Source organism: Oncorhynchus tshawytscha, linkage group LG16 (genome assembly GCF_018296145.1).
Source record: "Oncorhynchus tshawytscha isolate Ot180627B linkage group LG16, Otsh_v2.0, whole genome shotgun sequence".
NCBI classification, from domain to species: Eukaryota; Metazoa; Chordata; class Actinopteri; order Salmoniformes; family Salmonidae; genus Oncorhynchus; species Oncorhynchus tshawytscha.
The window spans coordinates 49755557-49770142 of record NC_056444.1 but is presented as its reverse complement, the minus strand read 5'-3'; the positions used below and the strand labels follow the sequence as shown (position 1 = coordinate 49770142).

The window sequence follows — 14586 nt, the reverse complement described above, 5'->3', positions numbered from 1 at the left end:
CATATGACACTTTGTTTAAACCTTTTAACTACTAGAATGCTAAAAAGGCAGCGAAAATGATAAATATCGGTTATCGGTGTCGTTTCTTTTTGGCAAGGAAAATATCGGATATCGGTATTGGTCAAAAATGTCCTATTGGTGCATCCTTACCCACCACCCAAAGGACATCCAGCCAACTTGACACAACTGCAGGAAGCATTGGAGTCAACATGGGCCAGCATCCCTTTGGAACTTTTCGACACCTTGTAGAGTACATGCCCCGACGAACTGAGGCTGTTCTGAGGGGGAGGTGGAAGTCAATATTAGGAAGGTGTTTTGTACACTCAGTGTATGTGTCCCATGTCAAGCTGCTTCCAAGTTCGCTAAAACACCACTATTATCCAGCCCATATAAACCTATAGGGTCCCATGCAGTAGGGTCCCACTAGCTGATCCTCAACACTGGAGCCCCCCAGGGGTGCGTACTCAGTCACCTCCTGTACTCCCTGTTTACCCACGACTGCATGGCCAGGCACGACTCCAACACCATCATTAAGCTTGCAGACGACACAACAGTGGTAGGCCTGATCACCAACAACGACGAGACAGCCTATAGGGAGGAGGTCAGAGACCTGGCTGGGTGGTGCCAGAATAACAACCTATCCCTCAACGTAACCAAGACTAAGGAGATGATTGTGGACTACAGGAATAGGAGGACCGAGCATGCCCCCATTCTCATCGACAGGGCTGTAGTGGAGCAGGTTGAGAGCTTTAAGTTCCTTGGTGTCTACATCATCAACAAACTAGAATGGTCCAAACACACCAAGACAGTCGTGAAGAGGGCACGACAAAGCCTATTCCCCATCAGGAAACTAAAAAGATTTGGTATGGGTCCTGAGATCCTCAAAAGGTTCTACAGCTGCAACATCGAGAGCATCCTGACTGGTTGCATCACTGCCTAGTACGGCAATTACTCAGCCTCCGACCGCAAGGCACTACAGAGGGTAGTGCGTACGGCCCAGTACATCACTGAGGCTAAGCTGCCTGCCATCCAGGACATCTACTACACCAGGCGGTGTCAGAGGAAGGCCCTAAAAATTGTCAAAGACCCCAGCCACCCCAGTCATAGATTGTTCTCTCTACTACCGCATGGCAAGCGGTACCGGAGTGCAAAGTCTAGAACAAAAAGTCTTCTCAACAGTTTTTACCCCCAAGCCTTAAGACTCATGAACAGGTAATCAAATAGCTACCCGGACTATTTGCATTGTGTGTCCCCCCCTCAACCCCTCTTTTTACTCTGCTTCTTCTCTCTGTTTATCATATATGCATAGTCACTTTAACTATACATTCATGTACATACTACCTCGATTGGGCCGACCAACCAGTGCCCCCCACACATTGGCTAACTGGGCTATCTGTATTGTGTCCCGCCACCCACCACCCGCCAACCCCTCTTTTAAGCTACTGCTACTCTCTGTTCATCATATATGCATAGTCACTTTAACCATATCTACATGTACATACTACCTCAATCAGCCTGACTAACCGGTGTCTGTATGTAGCCTCGCTACTGTTATAGCCTCGCTACTGTTGTTTTTATTTCTGTCCTTACCTATTGTTCATCTAATACCCTTTTACACTGTTGTTTAGAGCCTGTAAGTAAGCCATTTTACTGTAAGGTCTACACCTGTTGTGTTCGGCGCACGTGACAAATAAACTTTGATTTGATTTCTTGAAATAATCATTGATCCAAATATTGGCCTATTAAATAAATGATGATAGGCAATAAAGAAATAATCACTGATCTGACATTACTTGGTTGGTAGCCGGGCATAATATCTCCTTTACTATCCTTCTATGTCTTCAAGGATGGGAGGAATGAAGGATTCATAGCTTATCCCAAAACAAGGGTATCGTCTCCATTATAGGCTATTTGTCTCCGCTATACCGCTAACATAGACTACCTCTTGCTCACCTTAGAGGCAAGTGGCTAGACCTGTTAGCTGTTAAGTTATAATGGAATGTAAACGCAATCCGTGACTTACATTCACAAGATAATAAGCATAGGCCTATGAGACCACTTCATTGGAGTGTGGCCTAGATAAAACACCATGCCATTACGCACAAATTTGTAATTTAACCTTTTGTTTCTACATATAGGCTGCTAGCCTAGCTGTTACTCTGTAAAATATACTGTGCATGGTGTTGGCATAAGCAGGGGATTGTAGGGAATTTGAGGACCACTGATGAAGGGGACTGATACACACAACTCCATGTCTCTTAGCAGTCTGACAATGCACCATGGCAGAATGATATTGCTTTGGAGATAACGTGTGTGTGTGTGTGTGACGCTTGTTTGAACAAGTGTGTTATACCCACACACACACACACATACCTGCATATACAGACAACCTCCCTATCTCTACTATGTATAGACATGTCCAAAAGTTTTGAGAATGACATAAATATTAATTTCCACAAAGTTTGTTGCTTCAGTGTCTTTAGATATTTTTGTCAGATGTTGCTATGGAATACTGAAGTATAATTACAAGCATTTCATAAGTGTCAAAGGCTTTAATTGACAATTACATGAAGTTGCTGTAAAAGAGTCAATATTTGCAGTGTTGACCCTTCTTTTTCAAGACCTCTGCAATTCGCCCTGGCATGCTGTCAATTAACTTCTGGGCCACATCCTGACTGATGGCAGCCCATTCTTGCATAATCAATGCTTGGAGTTTGTCAGAATTTGTGGGTTTTTGTTTGTCCACCCGCCTCTTGAGGATTGACCACAAGTTCTCAATGGGATTAAGGTCTGGGGAGTTTCCTGGCCATGGACCCACAATATCAATGTTTTGTTCCCAGAGCCACTTAGTTATCACTTTTGCCTTATGGCAAGGTGCTCCCTCATGCTGGAAAAGGCATTGTTCGTCACCAAACTGTTCCTGGATGGTTGGGAGAAGTTGCTTCAGAGGATGTGTTGGTACCATTCCTTATTCATTGTGAGTGAGCCCACTCCCTTGGCTGAGAAGCAACCCCACACATGAATGGTCTCAGGATGCTTTACTGTTGGCATGACACAGGACTGATGGTAGCGCTCACCTTGTCTTCTCTGGACAAGCTTTTTTCCAGATGCCCCAAACATTCAGAAAGGGGATTTATCAGAGAAAATGACTTTACCCCAGTCCTCAGCAGTCCAATCCCTGTACCTTTTGCAGAATATCAGTCTGTTCTTGATGTTTTTCCTGGAGAGAAGTGGCTTCTTTGCTGCCCTTCTTGACACTAGGCCATCCTCCAAAAGCCTTCGCCTCACTGTGCGTGCAGATGCACTCACACCTGCCTGCTGCCATTCCTGAGCAAGCTCTGTACTGGTGGTGTCCCGATCCTGCAGCTGAATCAACTTTAGGAGACGGTCCTGGAACTAATATGACCCCACCATGGAAAGGGGGGACTCTCATGAACAAGATGGTGTTCTCCTTGTCATGGGACTCATCTGACGGTAACACATACAAATGAATGGAAGTATGGAGGTAGTTTTGTGCCAACAAACAAGGCCTTAAATGTGTCCAAAGAAAGTTCATTAATGTTCTTATATCTCCTATGTAGATATAGGACAGACACTTCAAAACCTCATTCCTTATGATACATTTTTTGACTGTCTTTTTTTTCCATTTATGAATGTGTTATTCAATGTGTTTTATGCCAGCAAGGCTTAGACTTTTAGAGGGTCAAGAACACAACTGACTTTATACATTTTTTATAGCAGGCGCCAGCAGATTCTTTAGATCTGCAGGGCGGAAAAAATGTAATTGTATCATATTAAACTGTACATAATTAAAAAACGTTTGTATCATAAGTAGCCTATCGTGATGTTTTGATACCATGACATTACCTGGTATACCATGCAACATTAAGTCAGTGTATGGCTCAGTTGGTAGAGCATGGTGCTTGCACTGCCAGGGTTGTGGGTTTGATTCCTGGGGCCATCCATAGGTAAAATGATACCTGCACATTGATACCAATGGTTCATACCTTCCTTTTCACAAGCACAATACGTTTTATAATGATCAAGTATTTTCAATTCAATTTACTTCATCATCACCAGTCAACTGAAGTCAAGACAAGTCAGAGATTGAACTGGACATTTATTTGTTCATATGGAATGAATGATTTTGACCCAAGAATATCTTGACACAGTTTGCCCACCAGAGAGAAATATAGTTCTAAGAATCCTGAAGCCCTTGTAACATTCTATTTAAATACAGTGTATAAGCCAACATAAAAAATAAAACTGATATAAAACAATAAATCCCCAGATATCTTGATATATCCTTTTTGAAATGTTCCAAACAAAGTTCATATTTTGAAACATTATTTTGACTTTGTCACATAAGATTTGCAAGTGCTTGAGAAACTTGAAACCGTTTCTGGTATTCGAAACGGACCATTTGCTCTATCTAGTGACCAACTATAAGAACAGCAGCATAAAAATCACCCTGGATTTCAAATCTGGGGGAAAATAATGGCAATAAAATATCCCCATTTTTATCTAACTAAATCCCACATAAATAATTCCATATATTTTGCATAAATCAAAATAAGTATATCTTTCGACACTCCTTACACTTTCCGGTAAGAATCCGTCTGATTTGACTCCTGTTATTGCATGAGCAGTGAAGCAACCGTACAGAAAACCTCAATTAGACGTTTTCCCTGTTTTCTTCATCTCTTTCCCCCACTAACCCCCCTCTACTGTTCTCTCTTTCTCTCTCTCTGATGGGTACTGAACACCAAACACATAACGGGTAGGATTCTGGATGAATTTGGCACATGATGACTGGTCACTGAATCTCTGGCCGAGTGGGGGCGGGATCACTTGAGGCCTTCGTCAGTACTCTTGAACATTAAAATGGCGTTGGAGATTTTGAGGGCGGGACCGAGCTTGATGCTCATGATTTTGACGATGTCCGTCTGTTTCAGTAATAGAAAGGCCTCCCCGTCAATCATCTGAGAAGAAATATACAAGAAGCAGGTATATAAAAAAATGAAATCATACAAACGAAAAAACAACATAATACAACTTAAATTGCAAGACCGGCTCTAGCCTTTTGGGGGCCCTAAGCGATATTTGGTTGGGGGCCCCCCCACCTCGCACATTTTTTTGTGTGGCCCCCCTCTTGATGGTGGAGAGAAAATGTAAAAGTTCATTTCCTGCAATTCTGCCATGGGGTGTAGAGAAAATGTTGCAGTTTTAAAGCTAATTTCCTGCAATTCTACACCTTTTATAATGACATATTAATATGATATCTGAGTGAAAATGACTAACAAAATCAATGGCTGCACCCTGGAGGTCAGGGATCCTGGGAATGAGCCGGTCGATATTCGGCCATGATTATGACCAGTTTAGATAGCTGGCTAGACTAACTACCAATCTAAAAATGGTTAGCTGACATGGCTAATTGAGTGACTGACATAACAAGAGAAAAACTGCTGTTGCACAACCAAACAATGTACCTGGTGTATTCTACTAATCTTACTCTCAATAGTAAATTGGGACCCAGACTGAGTTCCTAAAAAAAAAAAACGCTTACCGCTTGTGCCTGGAACCGGCCCTGCTTAAATTACTTAACTTAGTTGTTTTCAATGTGCTCCAGTTTGTTTCAATACTTCAAACTTAAAAGGGTAGTGCAGTCAAAAAAGTAATTTGTTTTATACACTGCTCAAAAAAATAAAGGGAGCACTTAAACAACACAATGTAACTCCAAGTCAATCACACTTCTGTGAAATCAAACTGTCCACTTAGGAAGCAACACTGATTGACAATAAATTTAACATGCTGTTGTGCAAATGGAATAGACAACAGGTGGAAATTATAGGCAATTAGCAAGACACCCCCAATAAAGGAGTGCTTCTGCAGGTGGCGACCACAGACCACTTCTCAGTTCCTATGCTTCCTGGCTGATGCTTTGGTCACTGGCGGTGCTTTCACTCTAGTGGTAGCATGAGATGGAGTCTACAACCCACACAAGTGGCTCAGGTAGTGCAGCTCATCCAGGATGGCACATCAATGCGAGCTGTGGCAAGAAGGTTTGCTGTGTCTGTCAGTGTAGTGTCCAGAGCATGGAGGCGCTACCAGGAGACAGGCCAGTACATCAGGAGATGTGGAGGAGGCCGTAGGAGGGCAACAACCCAGCAGCGGGACCGCTACCTCCGCCTTTGTGCAAGGAGGAGCAGGAGGAGCACTGACAGAGCCCTGCAAAATGACCTCCAGCAGGCCACAAATGTGCATGTGTCTGCTCAAACGGTCAGAAACAGACTCCATGAGGGTGGTATGAGGGCCCGACGTCCACAGGTGGGGGTTGTGCTTACAGCCCAACACCGTGCAGGACGTTTGGCATTTGCCAGAGAACACCAAGATTGGCAAATTCGCCACTGGCGCCCTGTGCTCTTCACAGGTGAAAGCAGGTTCACACTGAGCACATGTGACAGACGTGACAGAGTCTGGAGACGCCGTGGAGAACGTTCTGCTGCCTTCAACATCCTCCAGCATGACCGGTTTGGCAGTGGGTCAGTCATGGTGTGGGGTGGCATTTCTTTGAGGGGCCGCACAGCCCTCCATGTGCTCGCCAGAGGTAGCATGACTGCCATTAGGTACCGAGATGAGATCCTCAGACCCCTTGTGAGACCATATGCTGGTGCGGTTGGCCCTGGGTTCCTCCTAATGCAAGACGATGCTAGACCTCATGTGTCTGGAGTGTGTCAGCAGTTCCTGCAAGAGGAAGGCATTGATGCTATGGACTGGCCCGCCCGTTCCCCAGACCTGAATCCAATTGAGCACATCTGGGACATCATGTCTCACTCCATCCACCAACGCAAGTTGCACCACAGACTGTCCAGGAGTTCGCGGATGCTTTAGTCCAGGTTTGGGAGGAGATCCCTCAGGAGACCATCCGCCACCTCATCAGGAGCATGCCCAAGCGTTGTAGGGAGATCATACAGGCACGTGGAGGCCACACACTACTGAGCCTCATTTTGACTTGTTTTAAGGACATTACATCAAAGTTGGATCAGCCTGTAGTGTGGTTTTCCCACTTTAATTTTGAGTGTGACTCCATATCCAGACCTCCATGGGTTGATAAATTTGATTTCCATTGATAATTTTTGTGTGATTTTGTTGTCAGCACATTCAACTATGTAAAGAAGAATATTTCATTCATTCATATCTAGGATGTGTTATTTTAGTGTTCCCTTTATTTTTTTGAGCAGTGTATATATTTCCACACTATGAGGTTGGAATAATACTTTGAAATTGTGAAAATGATGATAAAGCACTTGTTTGGCAGAGTGGGGTTTTTGGACCGCCTAGTGACATCACCAGGCGATATAAGTTGATAGACCAATAACAAAGAGAGTTTGCCCTCCTCTCTGCCAATAACAGCTAGTTTTCTGGTTACACATCCCTCCCATTAGGCTCCTCCAATTAGGCCCCTCTGACAGTCCTAGAAAAATTCTTGCTTGAGAAATGGTATTTGTCTAAGAAGCTATTTTTGTTTCTTTTTGACCATTTTAATTGAAAACAAGCACAGTAAGGTACTTATAATTCTTATCCAGATAGGATTTGATATTGAGATAAAAAACAGCTGCATTGGACTTTTAACTTATCAATTAACATTGCAACTCACTTCCTCTTTGAAGACACAGGCTTGCTCTTCACAACCGGTCAGATTCTGGACAAATCCAAAGACCTGTTGCACAGAACACGAAGAAGAGTGACTGATAGTACTCTGCTCCACCGTTTGTCACAGCCAAAGATAAATAGGGCTGAGTAGTATAGCTCTCACCTCCTCCACAGTCCACGCTGCCACCTGTGTAGCGCTGATGCCCTGGACGCCAGGCAGCAGTTTGCAGTGTTGCTCCCAGCACAGAGACAGGGTTCGGTCCGGGTGGGCTGACAAAGCAGACATGAACAGAGACGGGCACATACCCTCTGTGGCCATCGCTGCAACACAGGAAAACACACGCACATATTAATGCATGTACACATATGGTACCTACACAAACACACAGAATACTGTATGGATGCAGTAAACTCGTAGCTGCCATAGAGAATCAGAGTGCGGCCATAGACATAAATAGATATCTGTACTGTGTACAAAGCTTAAAGCTGTGAGACTCACTCTGGTATGTTCTCTGCTGGATTTTTCTGTACTTAGGGGGACGGCCAATCCTGACAATAGAGAACGAGAGACACTGGTGAGACGGGGAGCTACAGCGGCAGATCAATACACCACTATGACTCCTGAGTCTGACGTCATACAACAGCCTTAGCCACTGTTGACATGAGGCTTACCTGCCATGGTACCGGGACTTTTTGGTCCTTTGGCCAAAGACTAAGATGCTCCGCTTTGCTCCGCTCCCCTCTGTATCTGATAGGTCGGTCTTGAGTCTGCCCTGGTTTCTCTCAGCCAGTGGGCAGCCTGACAGACAGTGATGTGCGGTGAACCTCCCAGTCACATGACCCGAGCCATCACATCCGGGTGTCGGACACTTCCTGTTTCAAACAGTAGAGTTGACTCCATTATAACATCAATATAACATAATCATAGCATTGGTATGGAACACATATCCACTTCCATTTAATGCTTCATAGGCGATTCAAATACCTATTTCTGGGGGTTACTGACCTGTGATGGAAGCTGTACTTGGTGGATCTGGAGTGGCTGATTCCTTTGCAAGGCATGGAGGAGAAACTGGACTGGCCTGTGGTTGCAGGTTTCCTGGGGCCTTATAAAAAAACACACACACACGCACCCAAGCACAAGCACACATGCACACAAGCCAAACAGAACATGTAAGCACTCAAATCAGGGTGAAGTAGAGTCAGTGAAGTATGGTAGCTGTTACCAAGGTGTTGGGTTTTGTTTGACTCACCGGGGGGCACTTTTAGCGGGTGACCCGTACTCTCACACCAGCCGACCGGGTGGATGTCAGGGTGGTCCGAGTCCATCCAATCATCATACATATGACTCCAGCCATCAAAATGGACCTGTGGAAGTATGGTATATTTAGGCAATAAGGCCCGAGGGGGTGAGGTATATGACCAATATACCATGGCTAAGGGCTGTTCTTAGGCAAGACGCAAAGCGTAGTGCCTGGACACAACCCTTAGCCGTGGTATATTGACCATATACCACAAACCCCCAAGGTGCCTTATTGCTATTATAAACTGGTTACCAATGTAATTAGAGCAGGAAAAACAAATGTTTTGTTATACCCGTGGTATACGGTCTAATATACCACGGCTGACAGCCAATCAGCATTCAGGGTTCAAACCACCCAGTTTATAATATGGTATAGTTATGGGAGTGTAGTAGTGGTACTGGCACATACAACCATGAGACATGCACACTGCTGGTTGACCTTAATGCGGTGTGTGTCGACCTCCTCCACTGTGGCCACCCGAATCAGGCCGGGGCTCCTTTTGTCTACTGCCTCCAGCTTCATCTGAGCCTGGAAGCCATGAGCAGGACGCTGCGGAGGGGAGGGTCACATCGTCATCACACAACGGCACTTAACACCTGACCTCAAATCAGTCCCTATGGTTAATCTCAAAACAGTCATTATGTTCACAACTCCACTTTACCCCACCACAAAAGGATTCAAGTCAATCGTATTCATCAATGTCTAAAATGACAGCAGCGTATGGTGGTTTTCATTGCAACAAATCCTCAGTGATGTACTCACTACTTTAAAGGCCTCAGCAGACACCGCGGTAGAGCCAGTCTCGTCCAGGTACCTTGGCCAGGAGAACCTGCCCGGGTCTGGGTAACCTGGCAGGACAGACAGGGCACATGGGATCCAGTTCAAAGGTGTGTGTGAAATGCCACCGTATTCCCTATCGTTTACTTAGAACTATATTCATTTCTTACAACTTTGTCAGTCACCTTGAGGTGGCGTGAGGGGAAGGCTCCTCTCTTGGCACCAGCCAATGGGATGGATGTATGGACTGCTGGTGTCACACCTGGATGGGGATTCAACATCAACTAATCAGATTAGAATTTAAGTCATGGCCAAATGGCTACTAAAACAGCACAGTTGATGATTTAGAGAAGTCGTGAAGAAAAACATGAAAAATGGCCTCACCAGTAGTCATACGTGTCATCCCAGTTATCAAAGTGAACCAGGAAGCGGTCGTCCACCACGTCGGTCACGGTCGCCACGCAGATGAGAGAGGGGTTCATGCGATCGACAGCCTCCAGCTTCATGCCCACCTCGAAATCACCCTCCGTATCAGTCTGACCAGTGGGCCACCAACACAAACACACCAAATTAGCTGCTTACAGTTCATTACTTCAGGTAGATGCAGGCCACTGATTGGGGATAAGAGTCGTGCTTAGACTTACTCTTCCAGGGCTGGCAAACACCTCTTTGGGGGCAACTTGGGCTTTACTCATCCTCAGGTAGCTGGCCCAGGAGAACTCCTCCTCTTTGCAGCCTGTGGCACACACAGACACAAACATGTGACATGGACATGTCCCTGGACCACTACTCTAATAAGGGAAATCTCATGAATGACTTTATGACTCAGATCCTTAGGTGCTTGGGCAAATGATCTGCGCCATAATCAAAATGTGAAAAGGAAACTAATCGAGTCCAAATTGCAGCCCAACCACAAACCAAAGCCTAGTATACTCTGACCTTTGGGGGTGTACAGTTTGTGTCCAGTGCCCTCACACCATCCCGCCGGGTGGATGTCGGGGCAATTGGCATTTACCCAGAAGTCATGACAGTCTGAGTAGCCGTCAAAATGGAGACGCAGCCTGTAGCCACAAATCTACAAACAGGACAAGACAGACAGAAGTCAAACTGTGTCTCCCCAAATCTCTCTCTCCGTGTCTTTCCATCAGTTATGTGGATCCGTCTCTCTAATCAGTGTGTACAGTCAGGGTGTATAGTGTGTATGAAACAAAACAGTCAGGACAGGGAGAGAGGTAGAAGCAAACCTCAAAGAGCATGCGACTGTAGGTTGAGCAGCGCTGCACACAGTACCTCAGCCACAGTCAGAACAAAGTACATGGAGGGGTGCTGCGGGTCGATGCCCTCTAACTTCATGCCCTGGCGGAAGCTGCTTTTGCACTGTGGGACCCTCTGAGACTGAAAATACAGGGGGTTATAGTGAGAAAAGCCATAGACACATTCATGCACGCACACTCACAATTTAATTTGCAAAGACTTAACTTTTGTTCTCTAATTTACTAGGGCTGTGACAATACCAGTATCGCAATTGTTTTTCCATGGCAAAAATGAAAACACGAAACAGACCAAACTCTTTGGCCCTTTATAAACCTGCAATATGTAAAATATTGTGTGCTATAGACTGGAAAATAAATACATGTGACTCTGGATGGCAACATAATGATGTTTGTTTCCAACATTAGCGCCGTTTTCCTAAAGAAGTTAAGTCCACTTCGTGTTTTGTTTCCTTGCTACGATACTAACGAGTGTCGCGATACTGGTATTGTCCCGGCCCTATCATTTAGTATGTATCGAAAGTTAGTAAAAACCCACCTTTTGAAAGAGTTTGGCTGGAGCTGCCACTGATTTGGTCTCCTCCAGATAATGTCCCCATGTCCACAGCTCCATCTTAACTTCACCAGTACCTGTTGTACACAGACAGAAAACACAACACAATGCATATTGGAAATCTGATACGACAGAAACGTGACTTGAATATATGGTTCAAATGGGTTTACATTTTTGCTGATTCTCACCCGCTCTGTTGTGTCCGCTTTCTGTCTTCAAATAATCCTAGAACCACGAATACAACACATGGATTTACTGCAACAAAGAGATAGTACCTACAGCATGAATAGTATTGAACAAAATAATTGATTGATGCATATGGCCATCACATGCACGTGAGGTCATTTACCTATTACAACAACAAAAAATACTACTAAATTGTGAATGCTTTATGTGGGATAGAGTGACACTTGAGCCTTTCCCACCATGCCATCCAGCTCAGACTCTTCCTCCGATGGACTCAGGTAGTCCTTCCTCTTCCTCTTCTTCATGGGTTTCAGCAGCTCGGGGTCCAGAGACGCTACCCTGCCCCCGGGAATCTTCTCGGCACCTCCCACCCTACTAAGGAACAGATAAGAGAACAGTTGAGTCCACTACACAAAGCTTCGCCTTAGGCTACCTATGACCTACGTTACATCTTCTGCATGGTGGTTAATATCTTGTAGTTTGTTTGTTTTGTGTCTGACCATCCACTGTATGCGTATGATACATCCTTGATTTTCATTTAGCATAAAAGGCTACGATAAAATGCTTTTTATGGTAAAAAATATGATTTCATACATGAATTTGATGTGGATAGGCTTCACGCTTCAGTACTTACTTGTCAGTCATAGGTTCCCTGCGTAGTTGCTCCGGGTAGGTTCTCTGTGCCACTGGATAACAGCTCTCCTGTTGGCCTGTCCCTCCCTGGGTCTTAGGCACAGTCTTGATGGGCCTCTCCTGATCCACAGCCACACCACCCACAGTGCTGAGAGGACGCGCCACATCTACAATGGAGGCATTATGTCAGGTTAGGATTAGGAAAGGACTGCATTCAGGGTTGCAAATTGTTTTTGAGGATATGTTTGAGCATGCTAGTTCATTTCCATTACAATTTATTTAAGAGACTGTTAAGCTGCAGACAACACACAGTATCACTGATTTTTTGTAGCCTACCTGTTTTGTTCATTGGCCTGTTATCGGAGTCAGGTATTTTTCCAGACACCACTACTATTGGTTCAGCGCTGGTGATATTCCCTTGGCTGATCATCTCCAGTGTTCCACAGTCACTCACACAGAACTGAAAAAGAAACATATTTCAACAACTTGCCCACATGGTACGTCTTTACTCCAACAATGCTTACTATTAGAGAACCCTATGCTTCTAATAAAATACGATGGTCGTTCACCTTTAGGTTGCTGCTGGGTAAGATGGCCATCCCTTCTTTCCACTCCAGCACATGGACGATACTACAGGTCCCCCCAACCTGGGGGGCTAGAGTGGGGGTCTCCACCTGTCCAGCTATGGCTCCATTACCTGTCTCAGCAACACCCAGAGAGACCTCCACCTTCTGGGTACTAGGAGCAGGGGCTGGGGCTTGGGAGAGAAGTGGCAGGCTTCTGAGTTCTGAGTGGATGTGAAGATATGATGTAGCTATGTGAGACTAGTAGGAGGGTAGTATGTGCCCCTTCTGGGTTGTCAACATTTAGAACTTTGTGCAGCATATCTGAGTTGAAAAATGTTCAGGATGTAATTCATAACAGTACCCTATTGAGTGTCATAGTTCCAGAAGTGTCATTGTGGCCAAATCTCACCTGGCAGGATGAGTGCTGTGGTGGTCTGTGGGCGTGTCTTCTTCGACAGGCTGTCATTGGAAAGGGAATCACTGGAGTCAGTCAGGGGAGTAGGATCTGCTTTTTTGGCTGAAAAATCCAGCTCAACTTTGGCACTCATCGCAGACCTCACTTACTGCCTCTGAAAATAGATCATAACAATTTCACATATTTCTTAGGATTATAGTGACAGGGTGAGGTAACAATGGAATTCAGTGGAAAGGGGCCTGAATGTCAGAAGGGTTACAGGCTTCACATGTATTCTCCATATTATCCATCCCCTGCACCCACAGTATTATGTTCTCTGTTACTATTAAACTTCAGAATATAGGGGACAATTCCCTATATGCTGCCATTTTTCAAATTTTAAGAATAAAAAATGTGGGGCATTTTTAAGAAACCTTCCCAATTTTCTGAATCACTTTTAGTATCACTTCACAGCATTGGAGATAAAAGGACATTCGGATTAAGGTTTATTTTAAAACAATTTGTTTTTAGGACATTTCTGTCGATGCTTTTTGACAACGCTGCTCTTAGAATAGCAAAGGAAAGTAGACAAAGCAAAATCGATATATTAATTTACCAAAAACACAGCAATTCCGCTGTAAAATGGCGGAAGATCATAAATCCTTGAAGCTATGAGAAAAAAAACAGTAACTCAGAATTTGTGAAAATGTACAAAGCAACCAATCCTGGCAAAATGTCTAATTAACGGCATCGCTTCATGACATGCAGCGACAACAATAATACAATCCCGTTTATGTTGCGGACCGTTAGCCCGTTATAGGTTTGCTGAGAACTATCAAATATGACAGAATATATTGAATAAAATTTGCGATAATAGCTTTATGGCTAATTATATGCATGCTGAATACCAACCACAATAAAATGACAATTGACATCTTACCATCTGCAAGTTATAACTTCCAAGATTCTGGAGCGCCCTATTGCATGCATGTCAAAGCATTATACATGTTTATCAGCTGATCAATTTGAAAAATGAAATGACTCAATTTCGCTTACCAGAGGTTTCTCTTGCGGATCAGAATTGTACGCATGCGCAGACCCATGTTCATTTAATCATAAGAATGTATAGCGCCAACTCAATGACAGCACCAAAATGTTTCGGGAATTACTGTCACAATTTCGCCCCCACCGCTTTTCACATTAATACATCACCGTAAGGAAGAATCCATTTTCATATAGAACTGTTTCT

General features: G+C 44.4%; 1 protein-coding gene across 1 annotated transcript; it reads right to left on the bottom strand.

The window, feature by feature from the left end:
* Positions 1 to 4102: 4102 nt before the first annotated feature.
* LOC112215822 (lethal(3)malignant brain tumor-like protein 1) lies at positions 4103 to 14518 on the bottom strand. Its single transcript, XM_024375239.2, has 22 exons — positions 14278 to 14518; positions 13353 to 13512; positions 12947 to 13134; positions 12714 to 12837; positions 12379 to 12544; positions 11984 to 12119; positions 11747 to 11783; positions 11544 to 11635; positions 11025 to 11129; positions 10674 to 10809; positions 10379 to 10470; positions 10119 to 10270; positions 9920 to 9996; positions 9720 to 9805; positions 9396 to 9506; positions 8907 to 9021; positions 8660 to 8759; positions 8326 to 8526; positions 8153 to 8202; positions 7817 to 7974; positions 7658 to 7720; positions 4103 to 4982 (listed from the first exon to the last, which is right to left on the bottom strand). The coding sequence occupies exons 2-22, from the start codon at positions 13489 to 13491 to the stop codon at positions 4848 to 4850; spliced, it is 2463 nt and encodes an 820-aa protein (XP_024231007.1). The 5' UTR covers positions 13492 to 13512; positions 14278 to 14518; the 3' UTR covers positions 4103 to 4847.
* Between the last annotated feature and the right edge of the window lie 68 nt (positions 14519 to 14586).

Coding starts and splice junctions, on each gene's coding strand:
- LOC112215822 (XM_024375239.2), bottom strand. CDS start 13,491: ATGAGTGCCAAAGTTGAGCTGGATTTTTCAGCCAAAAAAGCAGATCCT. Junction 12,838..12,946: donor TACCCAGCAGCAACCTAAAG/GTGAACGACCAT, acceptor TTTCTTTTTCAG/TTCTGTGTGAGTGACTGTGG. Junction 8,203..8,325: donor AAGTCCCGGTACCATGGCAG/GTAAGCCTCATG, acceptor CTCTATTGTCAG/GATTGGCCGTCCCCCTAAGT.